Source organism: Pseudovirgaria hyperparasitica, assembly GCF_010093815.1.
Source record: "Pseudovirgaria hyperparasitica strain CBS 121739 unplaced genomic scaffold EJ05scaffold_14, whole genome shotgun sequence".
NCBI classification, from domain to species: Eukaryota; Fungi; Ascomycota; class Dothideomycetes; order Acrospermales; family Acrospermaceae; genus Pseudovirgaria; species Pseudovirgaria hyperparasitica.
Genome location: NW_022985562.1, coordinates 403,087 through 422,346, shown reverse-complemented (window position 1 = coordinate 422,346; position 19,260 = coordinate 403,087). Strand labels below are relative to the sequence as shown.

Genomic DNA, 19,260 nt, shown 5'->3' with positions numbered 1-19,260 from the left:
TTCGTGATCGAGCTTTAGTTGTGCAATCTCTTTGTCCTGTAACTCGAGCTGTTGTCTAAGTTCTCGCATATCTTGCTTCAACTTGGAATCCGCTTTCGTATGCTCTTCGATAGCGTTCATCTCTTCACTAATATGATTCCGAGCGAGACGACGGCGGGTTCGAGCATCAGGGCCGTACATGCCTTTGAGTGGGGAGAATTGAACCTGTATTTCATTACCGTTCTGCTTCACGCTACTCAGCAGACCAGGTGACAGGGTTCGCCGGCGGTCGACTTGTATGGAAGATAGTGGAGTGGTCTCAATGACGACCCTGGGCTCAGACATACGACCACATCGAGACTGGTCATCGACAACGGCATCGGAGGCAGGGTTCTCAGAGGAATGCGCATTACCAACGGTAGAGGTACGTTGTGAATGTCTACGCCGCTTTTGAGGAGAAAGATGAGTTACATCGTTGGAAGGAGAGTCGTCTCTGGGCTCGTTGATAGAAGCGACGCTAGCTGAGCGTTTGTGTGATTTTGTGTGCGATTTTGAGTGTTGTGCGACCGATTTGGAGGCCTTTGAGGCCTTTGCAGTCTTCTGAGGCATACTGGTGAGGACGGAATACGATCTCTGTGCAGCTTTGACGTGGTTTCGGGCGGAGATCCAGATCAAAATTTGAATGTATAGTGGGAGAATGGAAAATGATAGCTAAACGACTAGGCGTTGAGTATCGTGAAGAGACGTAGGTATCAAAGGCAAGCAGGAGGGAGCAAGTTGATGGGAATACGGACAAGAGATTTCACAAACAATTAACGGTGAAAGAGAACAATAGCAACGGAAAAATATCCTTAGTAGTGGCGGGTAGAGGTATGTGCGGCAAGTGCGTCACAGGTGCTTGGCCAACCACTACCAGTCAAGCGTGTCCAAAGTGAAGGACGTGAAACAAGGAAGCTGTCCGAACGCGTCGCGAACGAGATTATCTCATGCAGCATGATGTCACGTTGCAATGATAGGTTGCTGCCGTTTGCAGTGTCTACACAGCCTAGTACGCAGTAAAAGACGCGTCGTGGGCATTCATTTATGGTGTCTGCAACAATTGCGTGCGTCGATTCAAAGCTGGGCACATCGAATGCATATATTGCCTTGAGTCAAACAGCAAACGTCGGTGAAGTCATTCAGGGCTGATCCTCCGGGCCGCCGAACCCACTGAGGGCCCAAGCTTCTACATAAGTAACAGCCTCAGCCTCACACATGCGCCACACCAAAACTTCATCTTAAACGCGACCTCACGTGAATAGGCATTCGTAGTTCAGACTTTGTATCCAGCCCACGTCAGATAGACCAAATGGCGATAGCTTACAACAGTGTTTCGAGAAGATTTTAGGTGATCCGCGGATGTGAGGCTCTCCTTGGCCGAGAAAAGTCCAGATCACTCAACCGTTTCATCGACGCTGGACCAGTAACAGCAATTTCTTTGCTACGGCAAAGTCATAAAGGTCATAAACCACGGGCGTATGGACAGTTCTTCTAAGCTATTGGCTCATTCTGACTGCGATGTCGGCGGTTGATCTCCCAGGATATTACTATGGTAAGTTGTCGTGGGTGCGCACTTGGACTCGCCACTAAAATATCAAGATGAGGAAAAGAAGAAGTACTTCAAGATCGAGCAGAATCATCTCGTCCCGAAATACGACAAATATTCGAAAGGTTCTGTACTAGCAGGAGAGCGACTACGATTGGTACTGTCAACATCCAATGTTCCATAGCGACCAGACTGACTTCGAGCAGAAGCGAAAGCGCGAGGATACCAAAGCATCGAGACTACAGCAAGAACGGATTCAGAGACCAGAGGCTATGCTCTCCACCATTTCAGGCCATGTATCTCAGCTGAACTACGGGTTTACCAATGCACGCAGCCGAACTTACTCGTATCGCTCGGTCTTCGCCTTAGGATTAGAGAAATTCACAACGACCGGAGCTGCTCACACTATCCGCGACTTTTTCAATATGACTGAACATGGCATAGTAGTGAAGGCTCTTGACAGTAGAGGTCTTCACTTCTCGCAAGCTGATGACATCGTGTGGATGAACGAGGACGGCAGGTGCTCCAGAACACCAAAGATCGTGCAGCGGGAGCGCAAAAGCGTTGAGCAATCAACTTTTCTCACTGCCGGATATGATGTATCACACCTGGATTATCACGCAGGCTCAGGGTTCATGTCAGCTGTCAGCCACAAGGATGATACTCACGCGCAGCTGACCATTGACCGGTTCGCCAATTGTGCCTTCTCAAACCTCCCACAAAGTACTTTGGCAATACACTACGAGGTCCGAGATACCACCCTTTGGAAAGGTGTTTTCTGCCCATCAGACGATGCCCCAATGTTGGCTCTTGCAACCTCGCGCGGTCTCCGAATATTGCGAAGGCATAATGAAGACTACATACACATGAATCACCCAGATACAAAAGAGATTGTGAATCTTATGTGGTGTGATCAGAACATACTCGCGCTAGCGACACGAAATGGTGTCATCAATCTCTACGACACGCGTACATCCGCAGATACCTCGTTGTCGATAGTGACTAGCAGAGGCATCGCGGCGATGGAGTCCGGCGACGATCCATATCGCTTGGTGGCCGCCGGGCTAGGTGGTTCACTATGCTTATACGACGTTCGTAGCGCATGTCGCTCTGAATCCTCCAGAGGTAAACGACCTGAAGCTACGAAATCAGCCGTAGAATTTGAAGGCTACGAGAACAACCAGTGGCCTTGCACGGGCTTGGCAACACGTAAGGAACTTGATGTGGTAGCTGCTGGAAATGGCGACGGAAAGCTCCTAATATGGTCCATGAAGACTGGTCAGAAGCTCCGGGTATTTGACACGGGGGTCAAGCAGCTACCAGCCGTAAGATGGCACGATGAAAATGGAAATACCGAGATATGGGCTGCCACAGGGTGCTCTCTCACCAAGTTTGCATGGCATGTCTGAAGCAGCTCCTAGTGTTTTAATGTGCCCATAAGTCAAATTTCTGTAGCGTCTTCCCATGTTCTCATACCACAGGTACCCATCGTTCCCTGGGATTCGGCTTTCACGGGATTGTCACGTAGTACAGTACTACAATCGTGTCATTCAAAACAGTATCTAGCGGTTTCAGGATGTCACTCGAAAGAAAAAGATTGGTCATGGTTACGGCTACTCTATCCCCATGACGTCGAGCCAGAATGGCTTTATTTAATGGCAACGAGAAGCATAACATCAGGTTTACGTGTATCAATCTTGGCGCACATGTCGTCTCTGCATTGCGTCGAGCGTCGCCATAACTTGACGTGAGAAAGACCAATGGTATTCGACCGCCCTAAATCGAGTCTACTCCTCAATTCTAAGACTCCTACCTCTCCAATGACAGATCCTGCTATCGTAATGAAACGGTTGACCCTATCCGGGGCTTAGCCTTGATAGACCAAAGGAGCGACTATTGAATCTCAGGGATCACAGGAGAGAAGTATACTTTCCAACGTAACCTGAAGTAAGATATCCTGTGGCTCATTTAGACCGGCGACTGACGAGGACTGATCATGTCCATCGCCACGTAGACCTGTGTACACACACTATCATTTGGGTGAGAGGTCACCAACCCAAGAAACCTGACACAAAGTCACATTTTCTTGTGAAGAAGAAATGGTGCTCCAAGTATCTCAGATAAGCGTGCATTACAGGTGTCCTTTAATGTTCGCATGACATCTCAGCACCACGTTGGGACTGGTTAGAGTAAATTTTACTCGACGAAAAATGATCACTGTGGGACCAGTGTACGACAAATTGCTTACGTTAAATAGTTTAACAACCGTATAAAGCGCAAGTATTCACCACGAGTGAATTGAATTATCAAAAGCCTTAGCATATTCCAGCTAGCAACGACCGCAACCGCTCTATCGAAGCACGAATACTCGCGTTCAGTCCAACACTCAAGCATCCACCATGCAAATACTCACCACCGCCATCCTCGCTACCTCCATAGCCACCTCCACCCTCGCCATCGGCAATGCTAAGGTCATCAACAATTGCGCCGACAATATCTATCTCTGGTCTGTCAGCAGCACGCAAGGGGCCATGCAAACCATCTCCAAAGGCGCCAGTTACAGCGAACCCTTCCACACCGACAACAAGACCGGTGGGATCGCGCTCAGGATCACGCGCTTCACCGATGGCCTTTTCAACGGCAGGCCCCAGACAACGCTCTCCTATTCACTCGATGGCAACAACATCTGGTATGATTTATCTGATGCCTTTGGAGATGCGTTCTCAGGTAGCAAGTTGGAGGTCGTGGCGAGTGATGCTGCATGTCCGAAAATCACTTGGGCGCAAGGTGTGAGCCCGGGTGGGAGCCAGACGAAGGTGTGTCAGGCGAACAGCGATGTCGCGCTTACGACCTGTGCTTGATAGGGGAAAAAGAGGAGTTCCAGGGAGGAACATGCAGGTATCGTGGTTCGGCTAGGAAGAATGGTGAACAAAACGCATCGATCTGATTCAAGTATCTATTGAGACATAACTAGAGCAATAACATTCGGATTTCACGGGCACTCGGATACGTTCACACCTGTCTCTAGACCGTTGATACACATATGAAGCCTGAATGTAAGAATACGTCGTGCTCACACGAGCCACATGACTCGCTCATCTACAGTGTTATCCATACACCCCACTGTTTCCGTCAAGGAAGACCCCGGGAGCGAAGAGAAGTTCGATGAAGATGCAGAATTACCTTCCTGTCTCGACGCAAGGTACTGCTGCGGCCAATAAATTTGCCTGTTGTTGCGGAGTCGTTCTGCTTTGTCAAATATGCAGGACTGCTGGGTCTTGGCATCGTCGAGGGTGCTAAGGAGGCTGAGAAGGGCTAGGATTGGGCGGAGTTCTTGGGGAATGGACAAGAGGTAGAAAGGCAGTCACAGAATAAGGACTCGGAAATGAACCGTATCATATTTTCATTATTGTTGTCCTCGTTCTTTAGAATGTTATACAGCCTTGACATTTATACGGCTTTGTGTAACGTGGCAAACCACGTCCGTCCCGGAGGTCAGCATTCCGCACTACCTGTTCGCACTAATGCGCTATTCTTGGCAGGGCTGATCTGTCAAAAGTCAGATACCGGGAAGGCAGATCAGTGAACCTTTGTGTCTCAGCATGATGAAACAATATTGTGCCAGTGAAGATGTAGTGTCAGAGCTTTAGAGGTTCATGAGGTGCAATTGATCCTTCTGGAGGTGCATATGGTCTTTTCCTAACAGTGAAAGCATGAGAATACCCATTTAAACTCCACATCAACATCTTTTTATCCTTAATCATTCGAACGCCTTGTATAGTCGGAATATACAGAAAAAATTGTTTGCGACAACAATGTTCCGTCTTCTCAAGCATAAGCAACTTCCCTCGCGGGAAGCTCGCTCTCGATTTCGTATTGTATCTCGCGCTTGGGACCCTTCGATGGCTTCTTCTTTGGCTTTGCTGGAGGAGCAGCTGGTCGTTTTCGCTTGAGACTCTCGAGTGTTTTCTTGAGCTTGGCGCTCTTTGCCTCATCTTCGTCATCGTCCTCATCATCATCATCGTCATCATCGTCTTCGCCGCTTGACCTACCACTGTCATTGTCGTCCTCATCATGGTCAACCCAGTCCTCAAGATCGTCCAGGTCCGAGTCACCCTCGATATCGCTGACATACTCGATTTGGTTTTCACCATTCTCAAACTCTTGCTCATATTCCTCTTCGTCTTCCAGTCCTTCGTCCAAATCTTCGTCGCGCTCAACTTCACCTTTTCGCTCCAGACCCTTCAAGACTTTGGACCACATATTTGGATCGATGTTAAGAGGTTGCTCGCCATACGCGCCACTAGTCAATCGATTGATGAGCTCACGCTCGATAGCCTTCTCCAGCTTGGCGGCACTCAGTGCTTTCCGCTCCCTGCCTTCTTCTCTTCTCTTGACTTTGGGCGCCAGCTTAGGTACCAGTTGCTCTCCCAAGCGTTCCTCTTCCTTCATAAGTTTTTTCATTCTAATGCGCACTTGCGTGAGCCGTGTGAGACGCTGCTTGTTCTTGTGTAAAAGGAACTTTGGCCAGTAGATGAGGTGCGAATCTATCTGTTCAAGAGCTTTTGTGTAGTTTTTTGAGAGTTTGACCTTTTCCCACCAGCGATTTGGCATATGTGATCTCTCGATAGTTTTCATATATAGGTAAAGTTCGCCAGTCTGAGCATTTGCTCGGATGGTCGCATAGCGCGAGTTTGCAAGAGGGCATGATTGCTTGTTACACAGTCCAGTAACGTTGTACTCGTTCCTGCAGAAGTTTTGTTCTTTTGTAGTCCTGTAGACGAGTCAGTAAGGGAAATTAATACATATGAGTGCCTGGTACTTGAGCTTGTAGCTACAAAACTGGTTGTTGATAATCTCCCACACCAGGTCATCTGTAGCCATTGTGCAATGCTTGTCTTCGCGCAAAGCAAAGAAGTAGACGGTATCGTTTGAAAAAGAAGATATGCACGGGAAGATAAATCCTTCTCCACTTTACTTGAAAGTTCGAAATCTTGGCAATTGTAGCGCTAGCCCCAGTGGCCGGCGCTTCACCGGAAGCACATAGCAAGCTTGGAGTGCGGAGAAGACATCGGGAGACTGACATAGCTTGGCTTCTGTCCATTCCTATCTGCAAGGCATGAAAGTATTGTTCTCAATCTGTTTATCATTTGCCACAGCTTGCCCTCGTACACCAAAGAAACTGCCCTGCTGGTCGAAGTCAGCACCCAACCATGGGCGCTTGCAGCGTCTCCATGCTAGTGCAGTACCATTGAGAGATCATGTTTTCGCAGCCTCAGCCACGACACCGCCGGTTTACCCACCAACAATATATGCTCTCTCTACGGCTTCTGGGAAAGCTGCGATAGCTGTTATTCGTATATCTGGGCCTGCCTGTGTCGAGGTAGGCGCTGCGCATCTCAAAGCTAAAAGGCCATATTTCTGACAAAGGATGCTCTAGATATACAGGTCGCTTTGTCCTGGAAAGTCTACACCAAAACCTCGGATAGCTACTCTCAGAGCACTCTATACCCCCAATCTTTCAGCATCTCCCGAGACTGTCCTCGACTCAGGAGCATTGGTTCTATTTTTTCCAGGTCCTAGAACTGTGACCGGAGAGGACGTATTAGAGCTCCATACTCATGGCGGACCAGCAATTGTAAAGTCAGTACTTGCGGCTATCTCCAAATCAAGTCGCTGTGTGCGATATGCAGAGCCAGGGGAGTTCACACGACGAGCCTTTCTCAACAACCGACTTGATCTTATCCAAGTCGAGGCTCTTGGAGATGTCCTTACTGCAACGACTGAACAGCAAGCCCGAATTGCCCTACGCGGCACGACAAGCAGTTTGGCTAAGCGATACGAGAGCTGGCGACATCTACTATTGTATGCCCGTGGAGAGCTAGAAGCACTTATCGATTTCTCAGAGGATCAACATTTTGACGAATCGCCGAATGATCTTGCTGTATCCGTCGCTCAAAAAATATGGGTTCTTAGACAGCAGATTGACCTTCACAGAGCGAATGCAGTTCGTGGAGAATTACTTCGGAACGGAATTAGCTTAGCTCTCCTGGGTGCTCCCAATGTAGGAAAGAGCTCGCTACTGAATTGTATCGTTGGCCGAGATGCTGCAATCGTAAGTTCTGAAGCAGGCACAACCAGGGATGTAGTCGAAGTTGGCCTCGATCTGGGTGGTTGGTTTTGTAAGATCGGAGACATGGCCGGGCTACGAACACCACAGAATTTGCATCATGGAGCGGGATCTACCCAGGAAACACCATCAATAGCCCAGCATACGGACGTCGTAGGCGCTGTTGAAAGAGAAGGTATCAAGCGCGCGAAGCAACGTGCGCTAGAGTCAGATGTTGTCTTGGTAGTCTGCGCCATCGAGATAGGAGCACTAGGAGCGCCTCAGCTCATCATAGACGGCGAAGTCCAGGAGACAGCTCGCGAGTGCATCAATAATGGCTCACAGGTTTTGGCAGTAATAAACAAAGCTGATCGCCTGTCCTCTTCATTTCCAATGGCGGAACAAAGCAATCTTCGAAGGGTTGTCCAAGATGCGTTACCGATTCCAGATGAAAGAATTCATTTCATCTCTTGCACTGAAGCTACAAAGCCACAGGTATCTGAAAATGATCCCGGCGCCATCAGTGCGTTTCTCAAGGGCCTCATAGCAGTTTTACGGGACATGACAAGCGCACTGACAGACGCTGATGCAGAGGCTGATGATGAGTCGATGTGGAACGAATCTTTGGGAGCTACTGAACGCCATAGACTCCTGCTGGAGGAATGTCTAACACACCTAGATGATTTCATGATCTTGGCATTACCTACCGAATCACGAGGGATAACACATCACCACTCGGACGAAGTAGACATTGTTGTCGCAGCCGAGAGTTTGCGTGCTGCTGCTGGTTGTTTAGCCCGGATTAATGGCAGAGGCGATAGTGGAGACGTCGAAGATGTCCTTGGCGTAGTGTTTGAGAGGTGAGTTGTTAGTGCATGTCTGAGAGGGTAGCACTGAATCTCTCTGTTAGGTTTTGCGTCGGGAAATGATTACAACTTGTTTCACTACGAAGATGACACTACCGATGAAAATAAGGACGCTGCCAAGGTAACTAGGCGCAAAAACAACGATGAAAGCGTGAGATGAAAGAGGAGCAGCACGGAACGTATTAATAAGGAGTCGTTTTGAATAAGAGATTCTATAATATCACAACAAGTAAACTTTTGCGCGGAAAGAGAGGAGACGAAAGCAAAAACAGACCAACGCCACTGATGCTAAAAGGAAAGTAAAACGCCGCGCTATGCCCGTTGTGTTCGCTATGCCATGGAAAAGAATGAAGGAACTTGAACGCTCAGAAAGGATAAGCTCTCGTAATATCATCGCCACCGACAATCGCAGGTGTCCCCACCCTTCCCACGGTCCACCAGGGGCCGTCCCGTTCCGCTACCCATTTCCGTCGAGCAGCTCGGTAATCATGTGCCGATAAAAATATTGACATGATTCATCTGAGCGACCGGCGCCCTAATTGTATCCGTCGCGACCCATGAGTGCTACTTGCGGTACTTGAGATGATGTGCAGAAAAGAGGCTCTGATTTCAGAACAGGTTTTGCGTATCGTAGAGACGTGATTTCGGATCCGAGCTTGTTGTAACCGCCACGACCCATAAGGAAGATAAAAAGACTTGGTTTCAGACTTGGAAAGATCCGGGACAAAGAGGAGACAGTTGGGTCAGGAGATTGACTGATACGATCTGAAGAGGTTTGCTTTAGTTGTAACCGTCGCGACCCATAGTAGCGGATTGAGATGTTTCGGTGAAATAAGTGTGAGTGAACAGATTCTTGGAAAAATAGATGGCTTGAACTCGGTGGAAGAAATAAGATAGAGCGATGACTGGTTGAGTATGACTTGCTGCCTGGCGGCCTCTAGGTTGCGATGTGGAGCAGAAAGGTTGACGCGTTATCGATTTAATAGGACGCAGAGCAGAAGCTTATACGAGATGTCAAAGCAGGGTAACTCTTTGCTGAGAAATGCAGTATGGAAGATGCGCGAAAGAATTCGATTTGTACTGGTCGATATGGTCGTCTATCGAATGTTTGTAAGGAGAAAATTCCGAACAGACAAATGAGATGAAATGGAACACTGGAAAGATGACGCGGGTGGTAGATACTGGGTCAAAAGGAAACCCTAGGGACGGTCCGCCTGGCTCCTTTATACTAACATGATAGGCAAAATGATTGCTATGTGAGTGAGAGCGATGCTGAAGAAAGCTGTGCTGCGCAGGCCTCACGGACCAACCTTACCCTGGTTTGGCTCTGCATCTATCCTGGCATCTACCACGAGCGTTCACCCACCCCAAAGTCTGCCACCCCCCTCCCCCCCTCCCCCATTCCAGATTACCAAGTCCGGTCCATCCCACCTTGCGTTTACAGCGTTGCGCACGACCGTTCCCAACGTCAGAAACACTCGTAATGTTTCTTTGACAGTCGTCCATTCATCGTGCAGTATCGCACTTGACTCATCTCTTGCGACCCTTCATTGCCGAAGAGCAGGTCCATCACCGAGTCACTGCCCCCCGGCGCATACGAAACGGGGCATAAGTAAAGGTAAAGAGATACGCCCGGATCTTTGCACAGTCAGACTTGATCAGAGGCCCTTGGCAACGGTTCTCTACGCATGCAGCAGCGCAACATCACTCTCTGGCGGCTTCTTCTCCCTTGTAGGTGGGCCATTTCAGCTTTGTCTGCACTGCGAAACCCCCGCACAAACGCCATGCCATCATCGTCAACGGTCGAGATCGCACTGCCAGCGCCCGTGGGCGAAGGCAGCTGGCAGTGGGCCCTGACTACTTACTCATCCCACCTCTGCCCTGCATGGAAACTCACACCGTCTGAAGCCTTGCGCTGCGAATACCAGGGCGGCTTGCCTTTGTAGCGTGAGTTCCTGCGAGCACACGGCTGAGAATTCAATGAAGCACGCAGACTGCGCAGAGCATACACTTTCGCGCGCATTGTCTAAACTTTGCACGCTTGATACACCAAACACGAAAGTATAGATTATATCGAGTGTTTGGCCTTGGCAGATTTCAACCTAGGTGGTTTGTCGGCAGACAAGATGATCCATCCATAGGAAGATGGTGTGACGCCTCATGTTCGCTCTCTCCCCAGCCACACAACATTAACTAACGACATAAACGGTCCACACCCGCACGAAACAGCCGCCAAGTATCACAGTACCTGCCTGCTTACATGAGAGCATCTTATCTGTCCTCTGTCACCCACAACTCGCAACGGCTGTCCCAGCATTTGTTTCTATCTTGGTCCAGCCGATTATCAAAGCCCGCGGCATCATTCGTGATCGCTCAGCAAGCATGTTCTTGTCCAACCTGTTTTCCTGCTCCTAGGGGGGCTGTCTTTTGGTCCGTTTGTTAGACCGTGTGCAGTGACCAAGTGCCTTGAAAGACAGGGTAGACAGTGTAGTACCGCAGTTCCCTATAATGCCTGAATGGGCAGTGTGGCTGCTTCACCCTTGGAGGCCGCCAGAGCTAAAGAGTGGCCTCGGCGAGAAAGACATTCGAAGAATAGACTTATAATGACATATTACACGAAGCGGGCAGCAAGTGGTGAGCACATAATGATTCAAGATCCACAGCAGCATGGATAGGACGAGGAAGTGCTGCAACGACCCAATAATGCTGCGTCCCATTGATCGCGTTTGCGGGCGGGAGATACTCGTATAGCGCAACGCGGGCCCCCAATCCACGGTGCTGGGCTAGAACGTTATTATTCGTGGAATCGCGCACCACATGAAGACTAACGATCAACAATGAAAGCACACGAGGAATGTATCCCATGGTTCAGGCGACAAGGCGGACAAGGGTCTATTCCAATCACTCTTATGTCTATCTATGCACCTTTCACAGTCAGGGATGATACGATGAGTTGGACCTTCATAATGATGCTTTGAGTGTGTGCTCCCAGCACCATCGCAATAATAGTCATCCATTGTGTTTCGCCCGAATGCAAGCCTCCCGAACATCATAACAGACAGACTGCGCAGTTGCATCTCGGCGACTTAATCACATAGGGTCGGTCAGACGTTGGAACGCACTCTTTTTCACAGTCATCGGTGCTCGAGTCATCCATCTCATGTCCTTCCTTGTCCAGTCCACCATCATGGTCACCTCGTGATTCGATGTATTTTCTTCGACGTCTCTGCTTAGTAGGATCCCTCTCCATCGCCCGATAGTTTGTCTGTTGATTAGTACAACTATACCAGACCAGACTGCCGTCCCACCCGAGTTTTTCCAAACAAAGTATTTGCAGCTGCAGCGCTGTGGTCAGGCTTGCGTAACGTCCTCAGTGCCTCCAGCGCCGACAATGCACTCCTTCTAGAAGCTTACTGTATCTCTTCCCTCACTCTCCCACTCACTCAGCATCACATTCGGCCTTGACGATGGTCAGTCATTATTGCGTGACTCCGACACTTTTCTCGTGCTCTCCAAGCCTCAAACAGTTGATCAGTCTGCGCACGACGTCACATCCCACTGTGCATGGCATCACACACCACAACTCCATTACTCCTATTACACACCTCCCACTTTTCCAATAAGCATTCTCACGAATCTTGCTTCTCAGCTATGCAACAAAGCTCTACCTGCGCACCTAAATTCACACCAGTGCAACAGATAGAGTCTCCTAATTTCAGCACACCGCATCCGGCAAAAGCTATTTTTCAGGTGCATGTAACGGTCACATCTGGTACCTGCAGATATGTACCATGCTCCATGACGATCTATGTGGGAGATGCCCACCCTGATAGAGCCCCGCTTACATCAAGGCTCCAGCTGCGTGGTTGTTGTCATATCGCATTCAATTCCTGCTCACTATCCAGCCTCATCTTGTGGAGCGTGCAGCATTCCTGTGATAGTGGCGTGACCTTGAGGCTGCGAGGCGCAAAGTCGAGACTTCGAGGTGAGGCTGCGCAGAAACAGCGTGACCGCGTATCCTTCTCTCTCTCAGTATGTATAATGAAGCTGGCAAGTCAGTTGCGCGGGATAGGATACCACATTACCAACTCCTTATGATCCGATAATCTTATCTTCGTAATCCCCAACGCAGCAATTGTAAAAGCAGACTCCCCTCGGCCCTCGAGCCACCAACCAATCACCGTTTGATAGAGTCACGATCTTAAAATAGAGCCCGCAAAATTTTTCTTTGGATTATAAGCGCATTATTCTCTGTGATTGGCTTTCATACCCGCGACTCTGACAAGGGTACAACGTGGGCTGACACTAGCCTCACACTCCAACCCCTACATTACGCCCCACCCGCATGTTTCTCAGCACAAGACGTTATAATCCACATCTACACAGCCTTGCTGCGGGCCTGTGGCCTGCATTTACGGACCAAACTTTGCTAACGTGTGTTGTCGGGATGACTTACCAGAAGCTTACATTTCCGGTTCGAGTGTTATGGTCCACTTAGGTTCCGTCTTTGTGGTACCCCACGCTCACCCAGCTCTAATGTGTCCACTGCATATATGCACGCTGCAGGCACCGAGCCGGGATCCATAAAACGTGCTATCGACCGTACGTGCGGGCTATGATCCTGCTGGTGCCTTGGATGTCAGAACAAGTCGGTTCTGCGACTGGTTCGTGGGATATATCTAGAGATGAGCCAGGGGGAGAGGGAAACAGCCGAGCTGACGTGTAGGTTTTTTTGGGGGTTGTTCTCTGTCTGCCTCCATCGCCCAGGTTCATTCATGAGACTCGTAATCCGCGTATGTTGTCCAGAATCCATGATGCCATGATACGCCTTGTCATGCCCCCGATCAGGAGAACACCTCAGCGAGTGGGTGATGAATAATAGGTCGAGGCAGGGGGCAGCTTCACGAAAGCGTCAATTGGAACTGCACTGCAAAGGACAACTATCACTCGCTGATCAAACATTTCATTCACCGGTGACCAGGTCAATCCAATTGTAGGCACGCAGCAACATAGGCTCCAGCAGCTTCGACACGAGCCTAAATTAGCTCCTGATACATGCCAATACACAAATCCAGATCATATGAAGGATCCGCTATGGGTGGCCGTATTCGCGGTCCGTAACTGTGCTGAGCCAAGCTATTGGCCGAGTCGTCAGAACTCACCTTATACGGGACCAACGTTGATCCTTGCCACAACGTGGTTGGGCGGCGAACATGAGTTCGTCGGAGTGGAAGCGTGGTTGTGCCCGGTGGCCTCTCCCCCGGAGCGAGTGAGACATTGGCTCCTGAGGCATGCGGTCGCGACTTCAATGGATCCTGGGCAGGCGTCACGATTTGTGGACATGCCGGGTCCAAGTTTAGATTATTGAAGGAGGCTACCCTTATGACACGACTGGCACTGCCTTGGCTATCTGCATGGGCCTTTTGGGGGGCTTCCGACAATGTTTTGTCTTGGGTAGGCTGTGGGACAGGGGATAGCATTCCCATATTTGATGCATCGTCGCCTGGATCTCCAACCCAACACCGGTCGACCGGTCATTTGCGGGGGCGAATGCAAGGCTCTTTCCTTGAACCATGTTTCCAAAATGCTTGTGTCCGGCATGGTCCACCTATTATCTCTGCATCGCTTGGGTGTCATTCGCACGCCTCTCTACTGGTAAGGCGGATTTCTACGCCAACACAACCAACACTCCAAATTGAGGGCAAATACGTCTTTCACATGTGACGGGCTATGTAAGACCGCCTGAGCAGGCGTTCGTGTCTACTGCAGACTGCGATAGTATCGAAGCTAAATGCGGAGCGGCCGCCTTTGGTGGTAGTCGGATTTGTGTTACACTGTATCGGAACACAGAGTACGGAATAAATTACCACTGGTACTCTGGAAATTTGAAAGAAATGGGAACAAGCTGTATCGAACACGAACTACACAGCGCTGCATGTGCAGCAGATCGTTACACAGGAACACTCATAGTCGATACGTCACAAAGCCAATATAATTTATATAAAGCACATGTCATTGAGGTCGTATATGCCCGGGAGAACATGCGAGCTCAGTCGATTCGTATTTATCTGCTAACAATTAAGGTCCTTAGTACTTACTCTAATTCCTTCTAATAGTAACGGCTGGCCAAGAGGTATACAATGCTTTAAAGTCAAGGCTGGTTACACATGGCGTAGGCACAGACGTGGATTCTGCTTCGATGCTGACGTTTGCGTGGTTTTCACGGGTTCCTGTGATTGTATTGCGTAGTATTATTGTCTCGTCGTCCATGTCTCGTTGTACCAATCCGTACCGAGCTAGGCATACAAAGTGTCTCAAGCACGACAATGGTCCCGTCATAGATAGTTCTCGATCATGCATACATGGTTCGATCATTCGATCCGTTCGGACGGCCCAGCATGCAACCATGGCCACCATGGCAACCCGAAGTGAGTTCTAGATTCCAAATCGACATCTCTAATCATGGAATCCTCGAGGCACCCAACTGTGGCGTACCTAGGGAGTCTCGTTCCCTCCTTGAATTCCTGACGATAAGAAAGACGTGGCATGAGAAATCGCAAGTCTGATGTCGAGTGGAGATGACCGCTTGATGCGATGCTTGAAGCCACGTATTAGGAAAGGGGGTGGAAACATGGTGTTGGGCCGCAAGCCGAGATTGCTCAGAAATGGAAAGGCAGGTTCCATTGAAGAAGGTTGCATGCAGACTGGTGAAATTAGGTGAGTCGACCCTGCTGACAGGAATATGTATACGCATGTCAACGTGATATGCTGTTTAGAGTGCCAAAGCAGCCAGAAGCGTTGCGGAGCATTTTTATATATACTCCTAATCACCCTAGACTGGGACGCAGTCACATAGTGTTTCTTTAAGTCTGGAGCAAGATAAAAGAGATCACACGCTATATGAGCTTATGTAGTACTGGGGACTCATTAGCAAGCAACTCCTCGAAGATTGAATGGAGAAGATACCGTCAAAACCGACTCATCTCGTCCTTCTTCCTCTTCTGCAGAGAGATACACGTATAGGATTAGCGCATGGTCGTCGCAAAAGCCTGTCGCAGTTATTAGTGAACGAACTCAATATATACATATGAAAATTCTCACAAGCTATTACTCTTCCCCCGAGACGTCCCACCGACATAACTTTACCCCAATCTTTGCCGTCTATTCGTACTTTGGCCCAGCCTTCTTCGGTCTTGCCATCTGCAGATCCCAACCTCTTCATCTTGGTACTCGGATGCTCAAGTACACCTTCCTCGCCACCCTCAACTTGACTAGGATCAAGCTCAGGATTTGATAGACCTGTCCAAACGCTCGAAATGTTCATCGCATCTGTATTTATTCTGAGACGTAAACACCCGTGCATATTCGCGGCCATTTCCAACTTGGGTGCTGCCACTGCCTTCGCCCCTGAAGCTAGCCTCGTGAATCTGTCCGATATGCCCTTGAGCTGTAGAAGAGATGGCAGCATAATGTGCACATCAGGTTCTCGACACCGCGGTTCGTGTAGGCCATCGACCTGGTGTGGGCTGAGCACACGCACCGGAATCTCTTGCGTGACGACCGTTTCACGTTCTCTTCCACCGCCGAACTCCCCTATTGTGCTTTCACTCTCATCAAAACCAGTCTGTTGACGAGCTGTGCCCCACGTCGGATGAGGTGTGCTGCTGAGTGTACTTGTGGTGATTGTCAAAGCCAGGAGTGGAAGGCCATCTTTCTTGGTCAAGCGGATGTGTGCAGCAGTAGCTTGTGAAGCTGACTTCAGTGCGCGCTGGAGCGAATTAAGGGGAACCTCGAGGTTGATGACATTGTCAGCCGCTGACTGAATGCTGTACTGGTCGTCGAATATGGCGTTCTGATGCGGTACGGCTTAGTGGGTGCATTCGTTCAGGAGGGTAGATACGTACGATCGACAATACGCTGAAACGATGTTAGAAAATGACTTCAGGAGCAAATCTGGGACACAGACGCCCACACTTGCGTCCCTTGCTCTGGTATAACCGTGAAGCGGACTTCAGTCTCATTGAGCCGTACCCATGCAATAGGTCCAAGCGATGCAAGTGACGCGGTCAGTTCTAGAAGAGGTAAGAAAGTAGCCAGCAAAAGTACGATTCAGCTTGCATACTCGTGAATGTTGTGATATTCTGTATAGAGGCCTTGAACCGCATGTTTAATGTGATTAGGTTAGAAAGAACCTCATCGCTGCGCTTCGTGTATGGATTGATCGAATGACGCGTCTGTACTGTCGCGACGCGGAGGATATCTAGGGTGGGGCCAGCCTGCTACTCGCCCCACGATATGCTAGCTCGTGCCTTTTATTATCCCGAAGACTTCTGGAGAATATTATACTCTATAGTAATGGGAATTGAAGATCCATGAGTATATTTTATTTTCCTATATATAAAGTATATTACTACTTCAATTCCATGGACCACTAACTTTATACTTTTGATATCGCCACTAGAACGTGTAGCAACTGATCTTACTCTTGTAATATGCTGTCCTGAGGCTTCGCGGCGACTTGATTTATTGCTCCACACGGTAGCAAATTGCAATGCATGTCTTTGCCTGAGATAACTAGGAAGTAGGGGTAATAGAGAGGAAATAACCAAGCCTGTTTCGTGGGTCTGTGGAGCATAGTCACCGCGAGTATGAACTACGGGCCATATACCGCCACTATCTGCATTCACTTCGAAAGAGGATTGGTTTTTTAGAACTTCTCATCACGTATCTGCATTACAACGAGTTACTGGCCTGAAATATGGGATGCGTGGGTAGCGATATTCAAGACATTTCGGCGAAAAGTTAGGAAGGGATAGATGAATCAGATATAGACGGATACAGCATAGGGTGATTACGATAGATGTTGCATTGCCTCCGCGAGGCGTACATCTGTACGCGCTCAATACGACATTTGTGGAATGGTTGAAAGAAAAAGCGAATGGGTATCAGACAACAATATCAGACATTTTAAGGAAAACTTCGAATTCAAGTCCATTCACGCTAGGGCGTGATTCGAGACGATGGGCCAGCTCATTTCTGCGCTCCTTTAGGCGCCTTGATGCATCTCGATTTTTGGATCTGGCCGAGAATCATTCGTATTACGAGTCTTCCATACGTGGAGGAGAGCCATAGCGAACGTCGCAGCAAAGAGAACCCTGTCATACATAATAAGTATACCCTCTTGTAAGGTTTCCAGACCGACTTACCACAGGAAGGCAGCGAATGCAACGCCAGCCTTGGCACAATTGCATACAGTCCCGATGCACCAACGATCCCCAAGATAGGCAGCGAGTGCGATGAAACCAGCAAACCAAAAGATCATGGTCAAGAACTCGGCGCCTAGGATGCCGAATTTGTGTGCAGCCTTGGGGAATCGTGCCGGCGCAACGATGAGGTATGCGAGGGCAAGAATGGTCCATGCGCAGCAGAAGATCAAGAAGTTGATCTCGGGGGGGGAATACACATGCCAGGCGCCACTCCACCAGTGCGCAACTATTTGAAGTCAGGATCTTGCATTATGAGCAAATACATACGCCAAGCCACTATGTCACAGGTTGGCTGGGAAGGATATGACGTACCATAAGACATCAGGACGAGATCGATGAATACGAAAAGGCCTTGGGCCGCACGAAGCGGCAGCGTGAAGTTGAAAGTCATTGTCAATTGCGAGGTGCAGTCGATGTAGAGTCTGAGGTTGAGCTTTGGGTTGAAGGACGCGTCTTTCGAGCTGTCGAGCTTTGTTGGTGACTACTAGGTGGCGTAGTGGGAGGCGGCTAGAGCTACCTTGGGTAAGGAACTACGTAGCTAATGAATGAGAGGCTAGGTAGTTATTCTCGATTTCTGATCGCTGTGTGCCTTTCCCAAAATTCGAAGATGGCCAAAGTGGTTTTGTGTATGAAGTAAAACCGAACCTGCGGGGTCATTGTCTTTATGAAAGATGCTTGATCGACGAGTGAGTCTTCAGGCGGACTGGGATGTAAACGCGCGTAGGCCTGCAGGTTTGTGTCGATGCGTGAGTGGCTGTGCCCGACTTCTTGATCGTTTCATGGCTTTTTCCATTGGACGCGCATGACCACTCGCACTCTATCACTCTATCCACAGTCGCTACAGCAGCTGTTACACGCATAGGTGTAGCTCATGTTTCCATGGGTCTCCATCAACCCATAGAAGATATAATTGTGAATAGCAGGTATCTTGGACGTACGGGGGTAGACCTTGAAGGAGGTAAGAGTAGTCATGTGTCAAGCGTCGAGTAGTAGCCGCTATTTTGTGAGTGTTCATTATAGGACAAGTCGAAACAGCGAACTGTTCGCATCCATGATCGACCACAAACGGGTGCACGTACCATGATTCCCAGGATCATCATGTCAATCATGGATACCGGGTCACTCCATATTCTTCAGACTGAGTCAGTGTCATTCAACGATAACACTGCTGCCTGAGGCTCCAAACAAGTCCTTCGTGCATACCGGTGACTAATTCTAGCAAGTCGTCTTACGGCTACTGGTAAAGATTTCTCTTTCAAATATGCTCGGTGTAGATACAGCTCTCGGACGAGTTCTCCTTGGTTGCGTATTTTGTAACCTGATGTCTGAAGTGGTAATGCACATGCCATGTCTCCCAACACCAGTACGGGTACGTACACAGATATAAACACCAGGGACATTCATTAACAAACAGTGGACACGGAAATCTACCGCTTTAAACGGTTGCGCACGGCT

The 19,260-nt window shown here is 49.1% G+C and overlaps 8 protein-coding genes across 8 annotated transcripts; 4 read left to right on the top strand and 4 right to left on the bottom strand.

Moving 5' to 3' along the window:
• Positions 1 to 1,303: 1,303 nt before the first annotated feature.
• Positions 1,304 to 3,023, top strand: EJ05DRAFT_122021 (uncharacterized protein). The gene is made up of 3 exons (XM_033739080.1): positions 1,304 to 1,570; positions 1,623 to 1,721; positions 1,771 to 3,023. Exons 1-3 carry the CDS (start codon positions 1,568 to 1,570, stop codon positions 2,971 to 2,973), a joined length of 1,305 nt encoding a protein of 434 aa, XP_033597541.1. The 5' UTR covers positions 1,304 to 1,567; the 3' UTR covers positions 2,974 to 3,023.
• Positions 3,024 to 3,963: 940 nt separating this feature from the next.
• EJ05DRAFT_503399 (uncharacterized protein) lies at positions 3,964 to 4,425 on the top strand (the record flags this gene model as incomplete). The annotated part of the gene is made up of 1 exon (XM_033747412.1): positions 3,964 to 4,425. One exon carries the CDS (start codon positions 3,964 to 3,966, stop codon positions 4,423 to 4,425), a length of 462 nt encoding a protein of 153 aa, XP_033597540.1.
• A 529-nt stretch (positions 4,426 to 4,954) lies between these two features.
• Positions 4,955 to 6,505, bottom strand: EJ05DRAFT_468125 (Mak16 protein). The gene is made up of 2 exons (XM_033742866.1): positions 6,387 to 6,505; positions 4,955 to 6,338 (listed from the first exon to the last, which is right to left on the bottom strand). Exons 1-2 carry the CDS (start codon positions 6,446 to 6,448, stop codon positions 5,393 to 5,395), a joined length of 1,008 nt encoding a protein of 335 aa, XP_033597539.1. The 5' UTR covers positions 6,449 to 6,505; the 3' UTR covers positions 4,955 to 5,392.
• A 178-nt stretch (positions 6,506 to 6,683) lies between these two features.
• On the top strand, positions 6,684 to 8,602 carry EJ05DRAFT_488636 (P-loop containing nucleoside triphosphate hydrolase protein; the record flags this gene model as incomplete). The annotated part of the gene is made up of 3 exons (XM_033745732.1): positions 6,684 to 6,947; positions 7,005 to 8,533; positions 8,584 to 8,602. The coding sequence occupies 3 exons, from the start codon at positions 6,684 to 6,686 to the stop codon at positions 8,600 to 8,602; spliced, it is 1,812 nt and encodes a 603-aa protein (XP_033597538.1).
• Positions 8,603 to 11,946: 3,344 nt separating this feature from the next.
• On the top strand, positions 11,947 to 12,707 carry EJ05DRAFT_121969 (uncharacterized protein). The gene has a single exon (XM_033739079.1). It carries the CDS (start codon positions 12,104 to 12,106, stop codon positions 12,635 to 12,637), a length of 534 nt encoding a protein of 177 aa, XP_033597537.1. The 5' UTR covers positions 11,947 to 12,103; the 3' UTR covers positions 12,638 to 12,707.
• Positions 12,708 to 13,443: 736 nt separating this feature from the next.
• EJ05DRAFT_121961 (uncharacterized protein) lies at positions 13,444 to 14,301 on the bottom strand. The gene has a single exon (XM_033739078.1). The coding sequence runs from the start codon at positions 14,023 to 14,025 to the stop codon at positions 13,576 to 13,578; it is 450 nt and encodes a 149-aa protein (XP_033597536.1). The 5' UTR covers positions 14,026 to 14,301; the 3' UTR covers positions 13,444 to 13,575.
• Positions 14,302 to 15,466: 1,165 nt separating this feature from the next.
• Positions 15,467 to 16,704, bottom strand: EJ05DRAFT_503396 (Hus1-like protein; the record flags this gene model as incomplete). The annotated part of the gene is made up of 5 exons (XM_033747411.1): positions 15,467 to 15,588; positions 15,641 to 16,391; positions 16,444 to 16,456; positions 16,506 to 16,611; positions 16,662 to 16,704. The coding sequence occupies 5 exons, from the start codon at positions 16,702 to 16,704 to the stop codon at positions 15,467 to 15,469; spliced, it is 1,035 nt and encodes a 344-aa protein (XP_033597535.1).
• An 881-nt stretch (positions 16,705 to 17,585) lies between these two features.
• On the bottom strand, positions 17,586 to 18,196 carry EJ05DRAFT_503395 (uncharacterized protein; the record flags this gene model as incomplete). The annotated part of the gene is made up of 3 exons (XM_033747410.1): positions 17,586 to 17,694; positions 17,746 to 18,031; positions 18,118 to 18,196. The coding sequence occupies 3 exons, from the start codon at positions 18,194 to 18,196 to the stop codon at positions 17,586 to 17,588; spliced, it is 474 nt and encodes a 157-aa protein (XP_033597534.1).
• Between the last annotated feature and the right edge of the window lie 1,064 nt (positions 18,197 to 19,260).